The 17,243-nt window shown below is 46.8% G+C and overlaps 1 protein-coding gene across 2 annotated transcripts; it reads left to right on the top strand.

The window, feature by feature from the left end:
- The first annotated feature begins 482 nt into the window (after positions 1-482).
- Positions 483-2,686, top strand: LOC123158942 (transcription factor bHLH137). 2 transcript variants are annotated; one of them, XM_044576762.1, is made up of 8 exons: positions 483-916; positions 1,016-1,153; positions 1,241-1,306; positions 1,414-1,482; positions 1,628-1,711; positions 1,813-1,962; positions 2,080-2,212; positions 2,389-2,686. In XM_044576762.1, exons 1-7 carry the CDS (start codon positions 629-631, stop codon positions 2,170-2,172), a joined length of 888 nt encoding a protein of 295 aa, XP_044432697.1. In that variant the 5' UTR covers positions 483-628; the 3' UTR covers positions 2,173-2,212; positions 2,389-2,686. The 2 variants fall into 2 exon arrangements, with proteins under 2 accessions (XP_044432697.1, XP_044432696.1); XM_044576761.1 differs by having other exon boundaries at positions 485-916; positions 1,810-1,962.
- Positions 2,687-17,243: the final 14,557 nt, after the last annotated feature.

The following is a 17,243-nucleotide window of genomic DNA, read 5'->3' as shown; positions in this document are numbered from 1 at the left end:
CCGTCGCGGCTAGGAGAAGGGCGGCGGCTAGGGCTGTTGGCGGCTAGGGTTCCGGCTCCTCAGGGAGCCGGGCAATAGGAGATAATATTCTTCTTATTGCTTGCCTTCAAAAAGAGTCTTACAACCTATATTTATATCCTAGATAACTTGTAGAAGAATCAACCTAAGATAACTTGCCTAATCTGAAAATAAAAACTAAGATAACTTGCGGGCCTAAGCCGGCCGGCCATAAGAGTTAGTTAGCCATGGGAAATGGTTACTGACCACTAAATGATTGTAGTCAAAGTCGGCATACTGAAACTTTGTTACCAGAAAGAAACTGCCCCAAGACACAGGGACCCTCTCTTAACACTGCCCACTGCCAACTTATCCATCAATAGAGATTAAATGATTTGGTCTTATCATCTCTCTTTCTCTCTCTGCCCCTTTCTCTTTCCTTGTCTCAGCCTCCTCTCAGCTTTTATATAAGTCGGTATGAGCATTCACCAGGGAACAAGCCAACTTTCCTTCTCCACTCTACCCTCTGCCAACAAGCAACAACAGGTGGTACTCCTCTCCCCCGAAGAAACCACCAAGCTTTCCATCACACACCCATCGGGGAGATTCAGGCACAGGGCCTAGTCCAACAATGGCAGACTTCTCCTCAGTCCACCACCACTCTCTCCTCAAGATGCCTGCGGCCTTCACCACCAATGACACCTCCACCCCGAACATCTCGAGCTTCTTGCTTTACAACCAAACCAGCCATGGCCAATCTCCAGCGCCAGCAAATGCATGTGCGACCATGGTGGAGGATGCCTCGCGGGAGAGCTCCTCTGCAGTTCTCGACAATGCCTCTCTACAGGCCAGTGCATCTGTGGACAGGAAGAGGAAAGCCACAGATGACAGCACCACACTTAGCTCTGCTCACTCCAAGGTACTGACTAATTAGTGATTAACTATCATTTGCCATCCACTTTGTATGTAATTAACTTTGCGATTAAGAATTGTATTTCCTTGATTTGGCAATTACCAGGACTGCAAGGATGGCAAGAGTAGGAGGAAGAGGGAGAAGAGCAGCACCGAGCAGGACCAGGAGGAGGCGCCCAAGGGATACATCCATGTGAGGGCAAGGAGAGGGCAGGCAACAGATAGCCACAGTCTTGCAGAGAGGGTATGTACAGCAAACTCGCACACGTACACACGCATTTCTCTTTCTCCTGGCATCTTGTTGATCTTGGTGGCATTTCTCTTTCTCTAGGTGCGGAGGGAGAGGATCAGTGAGAGGATGAGGTTGCTGCAAACACTGGTCCCTGGCTGTGACAAGGTCAAAATTAGCCTGTTTCTCTTGTCATTTACATGTCTTGCTTCGTGCATGCATGCATGCGTGCAGGGCTCTAACTTTGAGAGGAAACAAATGTTGCTTTTGTGCAGGTCACTGGAAAGGCACTCGTTTTGGATGAGATCATCAATTATGTGCAGTCCCTGCAGAACCAAGTTGAGGTAAGCAAGCCAAATGGGGAAAAGAAAAGAGAGAAAAAGATGTCAAGAAACACCTGATGCTTAATTTGACATTTTCCTTTTAAGAGTTGCTGACCAGATCATGTATTAATGTAATGAGAAGCTCACTGTTGTACCTGTTGTTCAGTTCCTGTCCATGAGGATTGCTTCCATGAGCCCAGTGTTGTATGGATTTGGACTGGACAGTGATGGCCTCCATGACCAGGCACAAGTATGGGGCAATAAAGATAATTTGCACTGACTAAATACATCTGTACATTGATCTCAAGATATTTAAAAATGTCTTTTTGCAAAATGTTGCTTCTTCAGAAGATTGGAGGCATGTTCCAGCAGGAAGCCCTTGCAGTGCCTGCCCCAGCTCTGAACCAAGCTAGCCCAGCTGCATCTCAAACCATGATGGACACCACATCCTACTCACTGCAAGGCCAGGGGGGCATCTCTTTCTCTCAGTCCCAGTCTCAGGTTGGCATGCATGCCCTTCAATTCCTCTCACTTGCTAGACCATATGTACAAGCAAAGCCCCAAATTAGTAATGCATGGCGTCCGTTTTACCCCAACTTCTGTGCATCCTTTTTTCAGGACAGTGGCAGTTACCTGATGCAATCAGTGGGAGAGCAAAGACAGGAACTGCTCAATCAATTGGTGTTCAGCAACATGTGCTCCTTCCAGTAGGGGAAGAGAAAGAGAGAAAGCAAACCCATATTGACAATAGGTACTACTGCATATATGCAAGTTTTTTTTTATGTAGGTCTGTTAAACAGAGTTTCCATTGGCTTGTCTGATGTTGTCACTAAATATTAAGCAAAACATTGCACAGAATTATTCATGATTATGAATGACAGCAATTTATGTTTATCCTAATAGAAAATTTATTTCTTACCTGAACAGGCGCGGGAATAATGCTGCAAGATAGGTAGGAGCAGCAGATGAGTTTGAGATGTTGGATCTAGTGATCCATCCCCTTATCTGGATGCGGCAGTCTACAGCAAGTAGAGTTTGCATGCTATGCTACACATTTTCAGAGACCTATAATATCTGTAGCAAGCAGCACCTCAATTAGGCATTGTCTATGGATATTTATTACTGTACCTCAATGGATTCACTGTCATAACCATAAAAATATTTTTTAGTCGACTTTTGAGAGATCAGTTGTTAATATAAAAGGGAGCTCTTTGCACTGTTCAAACACAGGCTGTTCCATTCAGACTATCAGCATCAAGAGCTGCTTACCATTTTCCTCTTTTTTTTTTCTTTTGCGATGAACATCTGCTTATCTTTTCAGTGTCAGGATGAGGAATCTTCTGCTGTTCCAGTTAAATAATTAGTTTTTAGGGCAAAGAGATATGGCAGTTTCAATGGATGCTTAGTTCGTTTTCCCTGTCTCTCCTGCATCAGTTATGGGCAGGGCAGGCCATGAACAACCTGTGGATTGACTTCATGTCTTGAGCTCTCTTTGACCAGTTGGATATGGCCTTTGAATCTGTCGCAAGAAATCCACCAAAAGTATGATGAACTGTATTATCTCACATCCTGTTTGGTTCCGGGGAATTAGTTATAGGAATGGTAATTTGAGAGGGACGGGACATATAATTCATTGTTTGGTTGGAGGGCAAGGGGATGAGAAGGGAAAGAGAATTAAACATTAGTTTAGGACTAAACATCGTCCCAAGCCTAATCCTTCAATAAATCCCACTTCTAAACTCCCATTCCTTTTCCCTTCGTAGCCAAACACTTCTCCTACTCTATCTTTCATAGATAAAATAAGATAAGACAAACAAAAAGTAGCATACATTTAAAAAAAGGCAGAACTAAAGCATAATAACAGGGTCAGTAAAATTGACGCGTAGCGAGGGTCACCTGCGCTTTGCCATACCATTCCATGTTTGCGACTTTTTTTTTCTTTTTTTTGCTATTATGATTAGAGGTGAGCAATTTTACTTCGAAAATCGAAGAACTGAAAATATTCTAATTTATTCGCTTTCTAATGTTCACTTTAGTGTTTTCGTCGCTAGTTGTTTGTGTTTGAATGTATAACTAGTATTCATTCTACATTGTTGAATATATTGTGTGCATGTATATTGTGTCTTGGGCCCACCTCCTAGTTCTCATGTATAGTTAGGGTTATGGCCCTATCCTGTACATCTTATATACGTATCCTGTGCACCGATTAATGAAATTGTGTTGCTCTGTCTATTCTAGTCTTCCATATGGTATCTATCGCAAGTCGTTCCTAGCCCTAGCCACCGCAGCCGCCGCTTCCTCCACTTGCCGCCGCCACCCGCCGCCGCCGCTTCCTCCGGTCGCCGCAGCCGCTGCCGTTTGCAGCCGCCCTACCCACCCAAAGCCGCCGCCACCCGCCGCCGCTGCAGGCTTCCCCTTAGCCGCCGCCGCCGCCGCAGCTCTCTCCCGCTTCCGCACCCCTCCCCACCACCCCTAACCCGCCCCGCCCCGCCCAACCTGCGCCACCCCCTAACCCTAGTCGCCCCATCCGCGCCGCCCCCAAACCCTAGCTGCCCCAACCCGTGCCGCGCCACCTCCAACCCCTCCTAGCCGCGCCATGAGTTCCTCCTCCTTCACCGTCTCCAACCCCTTTGCCGGTCCCGATGTCACCCTCGTTCTTGATCTGAACATCCACTAGCGTGTTCCAGTGGTGCTTGATCAATCCACCGCATCCTACTCTGCTTGTAAGCGGTATTTCTCCTTGGTGTTTCACGAGTACCTGCTCCACGGCCACGTCGATGGCACCGTGGACTCCAGCCTCATGATCCACGACGAGGAGTGGATGATCCTCGACACCACCATCATCCGCTGGTTCTACCTCACCATCTCCAAGGACCTCTTCCACACGCTGTTGGATGATGACGACGACGCCTACGCCGTCTGGACCAAGCTCAATGGCCTCTTCACAATAACAAATTGCAGCGCAAGGTCCTCCTCCATGACGAGTTTTACGGGTGCCAGCAGCTTGACTCGTCCATCGATGATTTTTGCATGCGCCTCAAAAAGCTTGCCGATGAGCTCCGTGATCGCGGCGAGACAGTCGGCGACGAGCTCCTCATCAGCACCCTCACCGTCGGTCTCAACGAGGACTTTGGGAACGCTGCCTCCAACCCGACCCTCATCCCGGAGCCCACCTTTGCCAAGGTGGTGGCGTATCTCAAGTTGGAGGAGCGACGGATGAAGATGGCCTGGACTCGAGCGAACAACACCGCCCTCGTCACCCCCACGGGGGCTTGGCGCCACCTCTGCTGCATTCCGCGCCGACCCCGCCGGCCGCACCGGCCTATCCCCAAGCGCCGGCCGCCCCCTTCCCACCACCCCCGTCGGCCGCTAACGGGGGTCACCGCGGTGGCCTCCGAGGTGGCCGCAAGTAGCAGCAGGGTACCGGGGCTCACGGCGGAGAAGCCCGCCCCCGGCAGCAGTATCAGCTGGCCCCGTGGTACGCCGGCCAGAACCCGTGGACCGGCGTTGTGCACGTCTACTCCATGCCGGTTCCCCGTGCCCCTGCCCCGGGCATCCTCGGCGCGCATCCTCCCTCCCATCAGCCATTTACGTCGCGCTGCAGCCCTACGCGGCGCCCTACGGGCTCCTCTCCTACGGACAACCACCGCAGCCAGGAGAGTTGCCGCCGCTGCCCCTGACGGCGTCGCCTCAGCAGTCTGCACTCCCACCCGCACCATGGGACCTGGCTCTCCTGGCGGCCTTGCACTCTGCTCCCTCTCCGCCCACCTACACCGGCGGCGGCGACTGGTATATGGACACTGGAGCTACCGCCCATATGGCTGCTCATCCCGGTAACATCCACACCTCGTATCCCGTCCACACTTCCGCTTGCATCACCATCGATGACGGTTCGTCCCTTCCCATGAGTCACATAGGACATGCATCTTTTCCATCCACATCTACTTCGTTGTCATTATCTAACATCTTAGCTTCTCCTGATCTTATTAAAAATCTTGTCTCAGTTTGTTCTTTTACACCTGAAAATACTGTTACCATTGAGTTTGATGAGTGTGGTTTTTCTATTAAGGACGCTCGCGCCCGGATGGTACTCCACCGATGTGACAGCCCCGACGAGCTCTACCCGGTCCACTCCACTGCCTCCACCACCTCTGCCGCCCCTGTTGCCCTTGCCGCCGGTGTGGATCTCTGGCATGCTCGCTTGGGTTATCCCAACCCCGCCACCCTTCGTCATATACTTCGGAGTTTTTCTTTCACGTGTAATAAAATCGATGATCACTCTTGTCATGCATGTCGCCTCGGCAAACATGCTCGTCTTCCTTTTAGGGAGTCTTCTCATGTTGCATCGTACCTATTTGAGTTAATTCATAGTGATGTTTGGACCTCTCCAGTTGCAAGTAATACAGGCTACCTTTATTACCTTGTTATTCTTGATGATTTTTCACACTATGTGTGGACCTTCCTGTTGTGGCGTAAGTCCAATGTTATCTCCACTCTCGTCGCCTTCTACTCCTATGTTCTCACGCAGTTTGGTCGTCCCATCCTTTCATTTTAGACCGATAACGGGAAGGAGTTTAACAACTTAGCTGTTTGCACTCTCCCCACCACACATGGCACGACTTTTCGTCTCACATGCCCGTACACTACGCAACATAACGGTTGCGCTAAGCGCGTCCTCAGCACTCTTAATGACTGCGTTCGGACGCTTCTCTTTCATGCCAATGTGCCTCTGCGCTTTTGGCCTGATGCTCTCGCCACCGCATCACTCCTCATTAACATCCGCCCCTGCCATACTCGCGGGAACTTTGCGCCTCATCATCTTCTCTTCAGTGCACCACCCTCTTATGATGAGCTTCGCATTGTCGGTTGTCTCTGCTATCCTAGCATCGCCGCCACTACACCACATAATCTTGCACCCTGCTCCGTCGCGTGCATCTTCCTCGGCTACCCAGCTAACAGTAAAGGCTACCGCTGCTACGACCCTGTCTCACATCGAGTATTCACCTCCCGACACGTTTACTTAGATGAGAAGGTGTTTCCTTTTCAGCAGCAGGTACCTCTCGTCGCCGCGTCGCCGCCGGCCACCGGCGGCCCTTCGGCGACCCCGTCAGGTGGGCGGCCCCGCTTGGCTCTCGGACCGCTTCCGGGCTTTGGTGGTCCTCGTGCCGTGGGACGAGCTGCGCCTCGCGCCCCAAGCCGCCTTCGCCATCACCGCCGGCCTCGCCGCCGGCACCCTCCCCGGCTGCCTCGAGCGTCGCCCCTTAGCCGAACACCTCGCCGACGCCCTCGTCTGCGGCCTCGCCAGCTGCCTCGCTAGCTGCCTCGGCAGCGGCCTTGCCGGTGCCGGCGCCCTCGGTTGACCCCTCGGGCCTCGTCCCGAAGTTGCCGTCTTGCCCCCTCACTCGGGCTCGAGCCGGCTTTCATCGCCGAGTCTGCGGTACTCCAGCGACGAGTATCTCCTCGCTGCCTACACCACCGAGCCATCCCTGATTCCTGCGTCCGCCAGAGCAGCCCTACGTGATCCTCACTGGCTTGCTGCGATGCAGAAAGAGTTCGAAGCTCTTCAGTGAAACCGTACCTGGACACTGGTTCCCCGACCTTCTTGCGCCAACGTCATCAGCAGAAAGTGGGTCTTTCGTCATAAGACCAGCTCGGATGGTACACTTGAGCGCTACAAGGCTCGCTGGGTGGTCCGTGGGTTTCGGTAGCGTGTTGGCATTGAGTTCACTAAGACGTTTGCACCGGTTGTCAAACCGGGCACGATCCGCACCGTCTTCCAGCTGGCGGTCTCCCGTGGCTGGCTGGTTCATCAGATGGATGTCTCCAATGCCTTCCTTAGTGGCCACCTTGAGGAGCGGGTTTACTGTGAGCAGCCCACCGGATTCGTCGACGGCTCTCATCCTGGCCATGTGTGCTTGCTATCCCGGTCTCTATACGGTCTCAAGCAAGCACCTCGCACCTGGTACCAGCGTATCGCCGGGTTCCTTCAGACACCAGGCTTCAGCGTCACCCGCTCGGATGCCTTGTTGTTTGTCTATCACCGCGGCAACACAATTGCCTATTTGCTTCTCTACATCGACGACATCATTCTGACGGCATCCTCCGCAGCCCTTCTTCGGCAGATCACTCTACGAATGCGTGACGAGTTTGCTCTCAAGGACTGGGGCACTCTTCATTATTTCCTTGGCATTGAGGTCGTTCGGCGACCCGACGACTTCTTTCTTCATCGGCAGAAGTATGCACATGAGCTACTTGAACGTGCCAGCATGCTCTATTGTCACCTTGTCGCTACTCCTGTTGACACAAAGGCCAAGGTTTCTACTCTCGAGGGCTCGCCCGTGTCAGATGCTCTGTTCTACCGGTCCATCGTCGGTGCTCTTCAGTATCTAACACTCACCCGACCAGATCTACAGTATGTTGTTCAGCAGGTGTGCCTCCACATGCACGCCCCTCGTCACTCTCATTGGACACTCGTGAAACGAATTATCCAATACATCCATGGCACGATGTCTCTTGGCTCACTCTCATGGCGTCCACTTCTCTAGAGATGGTGGCTTATTCCGATACAGATTGGGCTGGTTGCCCTGACACACGACGCTCCACCTCTGGCTACTGTGTCTACCTCGGTCCTTCCCTCGTATCGTGGTCGTCCAAGCGACAACCCACAGTTTCATCCTCCAGCGCGGAGGCTGAGTATCGAGCAGTGGCTAACGCAGTCGGGGAGTGCACCTGGCTACGACAGCTACTTCAGGAGTTGCATCATGATGTCTCCCAGGCTAAGGTTGTCTACTGTGACAACGTCTCTGCGGTGTACCTTTCCACCAACCCCGTTCATCATTGACAGACCAAGCACATTGAGCTGGGCATTCACTTTGTGCGCGAACAGGTGACCCTTGGACGCATTCGGGTTCTCCATGTTCCGACCGCATAATAGTTCGCTGATGTGATGACTAATTAAGGGACTGTCTACTTCCTCCTTCGAGAAGTTTCGTTCTAGTACCTGCGTCTCTGGCGACGCTTCGACCGCGCGAGGGGGGGGGTGAAAGGGCATGTAGCCCCTAAGTGTGGTTTTGGTAATTAAATGACAATCCCTATGGACTAATGCTTTCAGTGAGATATATTTGAAGGTTTTGTCCATAGATAGTGCCTCAAGGATATTGGACGGAATCAAGGATGAAGTCCATATATATGAAGATAGTGCCTCAAGGATATTGGACGGAATCAAGGATGAAGTCCATATATATATATGAAGATAGTGCCTCAAGGATATTGGACAGAATCAAGGATGAAGTCCATATATATGAAGATATATTTGCCCTATGCTTTGGTACTAAATGACAATTCCTATGGAGCATCAAGTGCATTGAATCTTATATGAAGATATGTTCCATAGTGATGCTTGAAGTGCATTGGGCTGTTTTGTGAAGTCTGCCATCAAAGCATCCGAAGAAGTCCTCATGGTATCCTTCTCTGGATACCCTGTGCACACGGGCTTGTACCGTGCGCACGGGGTCGAGTGTCAACTCTCTGGATACCCCATGCTTACTTGGCCTTGGTGTTGGCTCTCGAGATCCCATATCCAGTGAGGTTTCAAGTTGGTCTTCGGGTACTTCTATTGAAGCCATCAAGATTGGTTTCAATGCCTAATCTAATTATGTTCATGATGGAGTGCATTGGAGGATCTCAAAGATTGATATATTTGGGCTTCTGAGGATCAAGGCTTGAGAGAGTAATCAAAGAGAAGAATTCAAGTTATTGTCTCAAGACAAGATCATGGTGAGATCATGTGTTGGGTTTCGGTTGATCAAGTCTTGAAGCAAGCAACTAGAGTGACGAATTCATTATGCCTCTCAAGAGATTGTGATGGAGTTTTTAGAAGGGCAAGTGGTGACCAAGATGATATTCATAGTGGAACTTGATATGGTCATGGAAGAGTCTTTGGTGATATAGTCTTGAAGCAATGAAGGGAAATGAAGAGTTCATTGTGGCTTTCAAGAAACCAAGATGGAGCTTCGAGTAAAGATGTTGGTTGACCAAGATGAAGCTCAAAGATTATATCTAAGTGGTCAACTCTCAAAGCACAAACATTGTACCACGTGAGATCAAGTGATCTAGTGGTATGGTAAGTAATTGTGAATTGTGCTTTGTTACCTAACCCATGCTATGTGTTTGGTATGTCTATGTGGGTTAGGTGTTTCTCATGGGCTTGCATCAAAAGGAAAGATCTCAAGTAGCCTATGTGTGGATGACATCAAGTGGTGATGGTCATCGGGTTCGAGGATTCCAAGTGCAAGATGAGAAGCCGGAGGTTATATGCTTTGAAGCTTGCGGTCCACATCATGATAATGCTCATGTGAAGATGGGCTTAAGTTAAAGCTTCCCTCATTGCAATATGAGGAATCAATTCAAGCATCTTCACCAAGTGGTTGTGGACAAGAAAGGGATTCCAACTTGAGACAAGCATTGGAGTCATCACCAAGCTCAAGTTGAATATGCAAGGCAAAGGTATACCTTAGCTAGGTTTTCCTAGTTTTGCCGGTCTCATGGTGCTTGGAGGGAGACCGGATTATAGGTTTGATAGTCGTACTATCAAGAGGGACTCTCGGGCAAGTAGCTTGATCATGTCGCATGTAGAGAGCTCAAAACTTTGCATTACTTGCATCATTATTTATTGTTGATCTTGGGTGGTTCTCTATGTGAGGACCTTGGGCTTTTCCATAGCTTCAAAACGAGCCCAAGATCATCAAATTCGGAGTCCGTATGCCAAAGTTATCACTGTTTTAGTGGGCTGCTGCAGGCTGTTCTGGGTACCCCGTGGACACGGGGTTTTTTACCCCCGTGGGCACGGGGCCCCATGCACACGGGCCTGTACCGTGCGCACGGGACCCCGTGGGCACGGGGTGTCCAGGAAGTGCCCGTTGGAGCCCCAACGGCTAGTTTTGGAAGTTGGCTATAAAAGAGCCCTTCCTCCCCACCGGTTTGGGGGTTGTTCATTCACATTCTAAACATCATTTTGAGCCTCTTACCACCTCTCCCAAACCCCTATCTCCCTTCTAAGTGAAGGGTGATTTGTGGATGGATCTTGGAGTCATTTGTTGATTTCCTCCATTGCATCCCCTCTCTTCAATCTCCCACTTTCTTGAGTTGCATCTTGTGAGATTGAGAGAGTGAGTTGAGCATTTGTTGCTTGACCTTGCATTGCATTTGTTGCATTGGTTTGAGCTCCCCGCATCGATTTGTTCGTGTGAGAGCCCGTGAGTTTATTACTCTTGGAGGCTTCGCCTCCTAGACGGTTTGGTGATATATTGAGAAGATTGTGAAGAGGCCTATGTGGCCAAGGTTCTCCCGGAAGCTTCCTTTTGTGGTGTGCTCCGAGGAAGGGTGTTCAAGTGGCCTAGGTGGTCAAGTTCCTCCGGAAGCTTCCGTGGTTGTGGTGTGCTCCGGAGAGGTTTGTAAAGGTGTGGTGGTCGCCTTCAAGACCAACCCCGAGTGAATCGAGGCTCATCCGTTGGGGGTGACTCGAAAGGGAGAATACGGTGAGTCACTTGGTGACGCCCCGGAGCTTTGGCTACGGCACCGCTCTAACGGAGATTAGCACTCTCACGAGTGTGAACTTCGGGATAAATCCGCGTCCCCGACTCACTTGTGGTTATCTCATACCCACACCCTTTACTTTCCGCAATTCATACTTGCCCATATTGATATATCTTGTGATAGTTGAATTGCTTAGTTGTTCCTTCATTTCCATATCTTGTGATATAGTTTGTGCTTGCTAGTTTGCTTAATTGCCTATCTTGTTTAGCATAGGTTGTTGGTGCACTTAGTTGAGCCTAGCATTTTTGGGATTTGTGCTTGAAAAGTATCCGTTAGTTTAATTCCGCATTAGGATAAAGCCAAATCCGTAAAAGTTTTAAAACTCCTATTCACCCCCCCTCTAGTCGTCATCTAGATCATTTCAATTGGTATCAGAGCTTTGGTCTCTCCTTGGTAGGCTTCACCGCCTAGAGAGTAAAGATGTCGACTAGTGGTATAGTGCACGATGACACCTTTTGTTTTAGTGGCACAAACTATCACTTGTGGAAAATTCGCATGCTTTGTCATTTTCGGACCATGGGTCCATGTTTTGTGCGAATTGTTCTTGTAGGGGCTTCTCCGTGGAAGGACGACCTTTTTCCAACTAGTGAGGAAAATGATGATATGCTTTGTGGATATAGTGCTAAGAATGCCATAATCCGGTTTATATCCCTCGAAGTATTTGAGTCTATCATGACTTGTGTGACGGCTCATGATATGTGGACCAAACTTGAAGAAATATATGGTGGGTCCAATCTTGTTGATGTTCATCATCTTCCGGAGGAGCTAATCGAGGAGGTCTCCACATCTTCAAATCATGAAGATCTCCATATTGCTTCTTCCTCCGTGTACTTGGACATTTCAACTTCTTCCGCCTCACCATCATGTGGCATGTCCCAAGGTAATGACATGGTGAGTGAAAATATCATTTGTGATGATTGTGATGATGTGCTCAACATTGATGATCTTACATGTATACATGGTAGTGTTGTAGATTCTATGGACTTGAGCATATCTAGCAAAAATGACTTACATTCTTGTGCTGATAGTCCATGCATATCATTTGGAGATTCCTTGAATACCTTTTGTGATGATATGCTTGATACTCCTTGTTTCCATGATCTATGTGCTTCTATTTCCTCTAGTTGTTGTTTGACTAACCATGTAGAGGAAACAAGAGAAAATAGTGCACACATCATTAATGAGGAAATTGCTAGAGGAGCAAAGAAGGACATCACCTTGTTGGAGAGGAAATGCTATGAGTGTCAAGAGCATGGACATGGATATCCTACTCTTGATGATAAAGAAACTCCCTCTCCAAAAGAATCATCATCAACCTCCGATGTTCACATGTGCCTCATGGCAAGAGGTAATACTGAGGTATCATCTACTCTTTGTAATGATATTGATGAGAGTAATGATGAATGTGATAGGGATATGAGTCAAGAAATATATGAAATTGGTAATTCTCTTCGTGGGGTAAATAAGAACACTTATGAGATGTTTAAAGATCTTATCACTCATTTTGGAAAGTGTAATGATTTACTTCACGAAGAGCAAGAACAAAATGAAAAACTTGATTGTAACCTTCTTGATGCTCTAGAAACTCTTAGAGACTTAGAGTCTTCTAAAGAAGAGATTGAAGTTGCTCATGATCAACTTAAAGAGGATTTTGAGCACCTTGACCTTGTCTACAAGAATGTCAAAGGAGAGCTCACCAAACTCTCTAAGTCTTATGAGGAACTTCAAGCTACTCATGTGAAGTCTCTAGTTTCTTCTAGCTCCTCTCATATTGTCAATGATGCTTGTGCTACTAACTCTACTTCTTGTGAAGCATCTATCTTGAAGGAGAATGTTGAGCTAAGGGCTCAACTTGTTTTGCTAACTAGCAATTATGGGAAATTAGAAGAAAGTCATGAAAAGCTCTCGGGCTCTCATGATGACCTTCTAATCTCCCATGAAAGGCTAAAGTTAGCTCATGAGGCTATTGTGACTAAGGTAACATCTCGTGAGCCTCATGTGGACATTAGCACTATATTTACTCAAAATGATTTATTGACATGTGCTAGTCCTAGTAATTCATCTAGACATATTATAGCTGATTCTTGTGATGAATTGCTCTCATTGCCTTGTTGCTCTAATAATGAAGTTTCTACTTCCTCTAGTACTTTTGTTGATACTAACCTTGTAGAGGAAAACAAAGAGCTCAAGGCTCAAGTCACTATTTTGAAGAAAGACTTGGAAATGTGTCATGAAGGAAATTCCACTCTCAACAATATTTTGAGTGGTCAAAAATCCCCTCATGACAAGGGTGGACTTGGTTTCATCTCCAACAACAAGAAGTCCGAGAAAAGGAATAAGGAACAAGACCAAGTCAAGAATCCGGCCAACATCACATGCTTCAAGTGCAAGAATGTTGGACACCATGTGAGATCTTGTCCATTGAAGAAGAAGGCTTCAAATGTGAAGCAACAAGGGAAGCGGCCTCAAGTCCAATCTCAAGGTCAACCTCAAGTTCAATCTCAAGGTCAACCTCAAGCTGAAGAAAGGCCACTACCAATAATGAACCAAGGAAATGCTCCCCAAATTGAGAAAGTAAAGAAGAAGAGAAGGGGGAGCACATGTTGCTATATTTGTCGTGAGAAGGGACACATATCTTCATCTTGTCCCAACGGTAACATCCCTAAGCCTCCTCTAGTCAATGATCATTATTTGCTTAGGAAGGATGTTGTTGGCAATTTGTTTGCCAAGTTTGTTGGCGCCCAAAGTGGTTTGGAAATGGAAGAGGCCATTTGGGTTGCCAAGCCTATTGTGTCTAACTTCTTAGGACCCAACTTGGTTGGGGACCATCAAGCTCAACCTTGATCAATAGGTGTGTGGAGGACATTGGAGATTTGGCTAGTTCATGAAGAAAAGAATATTCACCATTTATTTGTTCGAGCCAAGTCATGTGGATTATCTTCATATTATCTATCCAGTGTTCCTCCTTGTGGTAACTTGTATTTGTATTGCTTACATTGAAAGTTACTCGCCCCTTGCTTGCTTAGGTTTTGTATCTAGCATGTGCATTTATATGTTGTGCTTCCTAGTATGCTTGATTTGTGTTTTCTAGCATGTGTAGGTTGCATTGCACATCATATAGTGATGCTTGTTGTCTTGAGCCTTATTTGTATGTTGTTTGGCTCTTGCGAGATATTAGTGGATCATCACATTATGGGGGAGTGTTATGTTTTGTGCACATCACAAACCCAAAATGTGAATATGAGAAATACCACATAGTATTGATACTCAATATTATCTAGTCACTATGTGGTATGTCAAGCTCATTTGAAATTCAGTTTCTCAGAGTATCCATTAGTTATCTCTTTTAGGTGGTTATTTGCCTCTGTTGTATGCCTGCCGTGGTATCCAGAAAGTTGCACCAGAAAAGTTCTGGATACCCCGTGCGCACGGGGTCTTTTGACCCCCGTGCGCATGGGGTGTTGCGTAACTCTCTGGGTACCCCGTGCGCACGGGGTCTTTTGACCCCCGTGCGCACGGGGTACTGCGTAACTCCCTGGATACCCCGTGTGCACGGGGTCTTTTGACCCCCGTGCGCACGGGGTGTTTGTTGATTATGATCTTGTGCTTCTTCGGATTCTACCACCGAGTGTTAATTCCAAATACCAATTGGTATTTCTTCTTGTGGTAGAATTTTATGATCATCTTCTTCTCGGCTTGTGCTTCAACTTGCCTTATCTCACTCCTTGTACTATCTATTATCTACTTGAGTGAGATAAGCCTTTGAGCATGTGTGTAGTGTATATCCTATATGCTCTTTGGTTTTTTGCTTAGTTCATATGTTGTACTTTTGTTGCGGTCCTGTGTGGATTCGTCACTTTGATATAATTTGGACAACTTGAATGCTTTATGTCATTATTGGAGTATTCATTGTTTAAGTGTTCTTTTGCCCAAATTGTATCTCTTTGGATCTTGGTAGGCATGTGCATGCATATTTATTTATATACTTCTTCATGCCTTGCTTGCTCTCTTGATCCTCTATATAGGGTAAACTCCATAATATAATTAATGGTTAAAGGTGTGCATGAAATTCATTTTCATATCCTTTTGCACATACTTATTGTGGAGTTTGCCCTATGTATTGTGGTTGTGCTTACTACTTCGGACCCAATATGTTTGGGGACCATTTGTACCCTAATGTGTTTTAGGTACCTTGGAGAAGCATTGGATGCTTGGCTTATTCACGAGGAGGTGGAGACACCGTGGGAAATTATTAGGGCCAAGCTTGATTGATTCTTTGATTTGGGGGAGAAGATAAATGAAAACCCGGTTCGGTCCTTCCATGCGGAGCAATTTGTTTCAAGTGTTGTAGGTGATGAGGCTCCTTCCCAAGCTACAAGTACAATGGGGATTGGTCATATTCTTCCACAAGAAACACCCCTTGTCCATGTAGAAGAAGAAGGAGTAAGAGCCCCTCTTGTGGATCGACCATAAGGGAAGTCATCACCCCCAACACAAGAGCAAGATGTTATGGGAGATCATATACCTATCCAAGAACAAGATCAAGTCCCTCATGTTCGCGTACTAGATCAAGGGCCTCTTGAACCAATGCTTTCTCTCTTGGTAACAAGTACTTACTTCATGCATTTATTCAAGTTAGAGTCAACATTGTGTGTGTTGCATCATGGCATGATTAGTACTTGTTGAGTGAGTGCTTGTATGTTTTGCACATATGTTTGCACTCATGAGTTGGTGGATATATTTTGGACCCATGCTTAGCATGATTATCATATTGGATATCTCCATTATCCCTTGTCCAAAATATGTTCTTTGGATCCTTTGAATGTTTGATTCTTTTGTCATATCATTTTGGTGCATTCTATGGATGCTCAATATAGTGTGAATTTCTTCGTTTGTTCATAACTGGATATGTGCATTTGATTCCACTCATAATATGAGAAATGCACAAATTAAGGAGGAACTCATACTATATTGGCCGTCTAGATTTTTCTTCCATTTTGGCACTTGTTGCCAATGGGGGAGAAGTTTAGAGGGTTTAGGTGAAGTGGGTTGGTTCCTGTCATTCATGCTTATCTACTTTTGTTGTGCTTGCTCATTGCATGGATGTGTATATAGAGGAAACTCCACCAAGTTATTTCCTGTGCATATATTGTGGGGGAGTTTGCTCTATATATTGTGGTTCTACTAGCATCAAATTCTTGTGTAGTATTTCGATGCTAGTACAACTGGTTTTGATAACATCAACTATCTTTGTGATGTTTGAAGCTATCAAAACCACCTCAAGTATACAATTTATTCTCGGATAGATTGCATACTTGTTTTAAATTCATTATATAAACCCTCTTGTTGAGATTGTCATCAATTACCAAAATGGGGGAGATTGAAAGGTCATGTAGCCCCTAAGTGTGGTTTTGGTAATTAAATGACAATCTCTATGGACTAATGTTTTCAGTGAGATATATTTGAAGGTTTTGTCCATAGATAGTGCCTCAAGGATATTGGACGGAATCAAGGATGAAGTCCATATATATGAAGATAGTGCCTCAAGGATATTGGACGGAATCAAGGATGAAGTCCATATATATGAAGATTTATTTGCCCTATGCTTTGGTAATAAATGACAATTCCTATGGAGCATCAAGTGCATTGAATCTTATATGAAGATATGTTCCATAGTGATGCTTGAAGTGCATTGGGCTGTTTTGTGAAGTCTGCCATCAAAGCATCCGAAGAAGTCCTCATGGTATCCTTCTCTGGATACCCCGTGCACACGGGCTTGTACCGTGCGCACGGGGTCGAGTGTCAACTCTCTGGATACCCCATGCTTACTTGGCCTAGGTGTTGGCTCTCGAGATCCCATATCCAGTGAGGTTTCAAGTTGGTCTTCGGGTACTTCTATCGAAGCCATCAAGATTGGTTTCAATGCCTAATCTAATTATGTTCATGATGGAGTGCATTGGAGGATCTCAAAGATTGATATATTTGGGCTTCTGAGGATCAAGGCTTGAGAGAGTAATCTAAGAGAAGAATTCAAGTTATGGTCTCAAGACAAGATCATGGTGTGATCATGTTGGGTTTCGGTTGATCAAGTCTTGAAGCAAGCAACTAGAGTGACGAATTCATTATGCCTCTCAAGAGATTGTGATGGAGTTTTTAGAAGGGCAAGTGGTGACCAAGATGATATTCAT

Source organism: Triticum aestivum, chromosome 7B (genome assembly GCF_018294505.1).
Source record: "Triticum aestivum cultivar Chinese Spring chromosome 7B, IWGSC CS RefSeq v2.1, whole genome shotgun sequence".
Taxonomy (NCBI): Eukaryota; Viridiplantae; Streptophyta; class Magnoliopsida; order Poales; family Poaceae; genus Triticum; species Triticum aestivum.
Note: the sequence above shows the minus strand (reverse complement) of the source record. Positions and strands in the feature narration are given on the sequence as shown.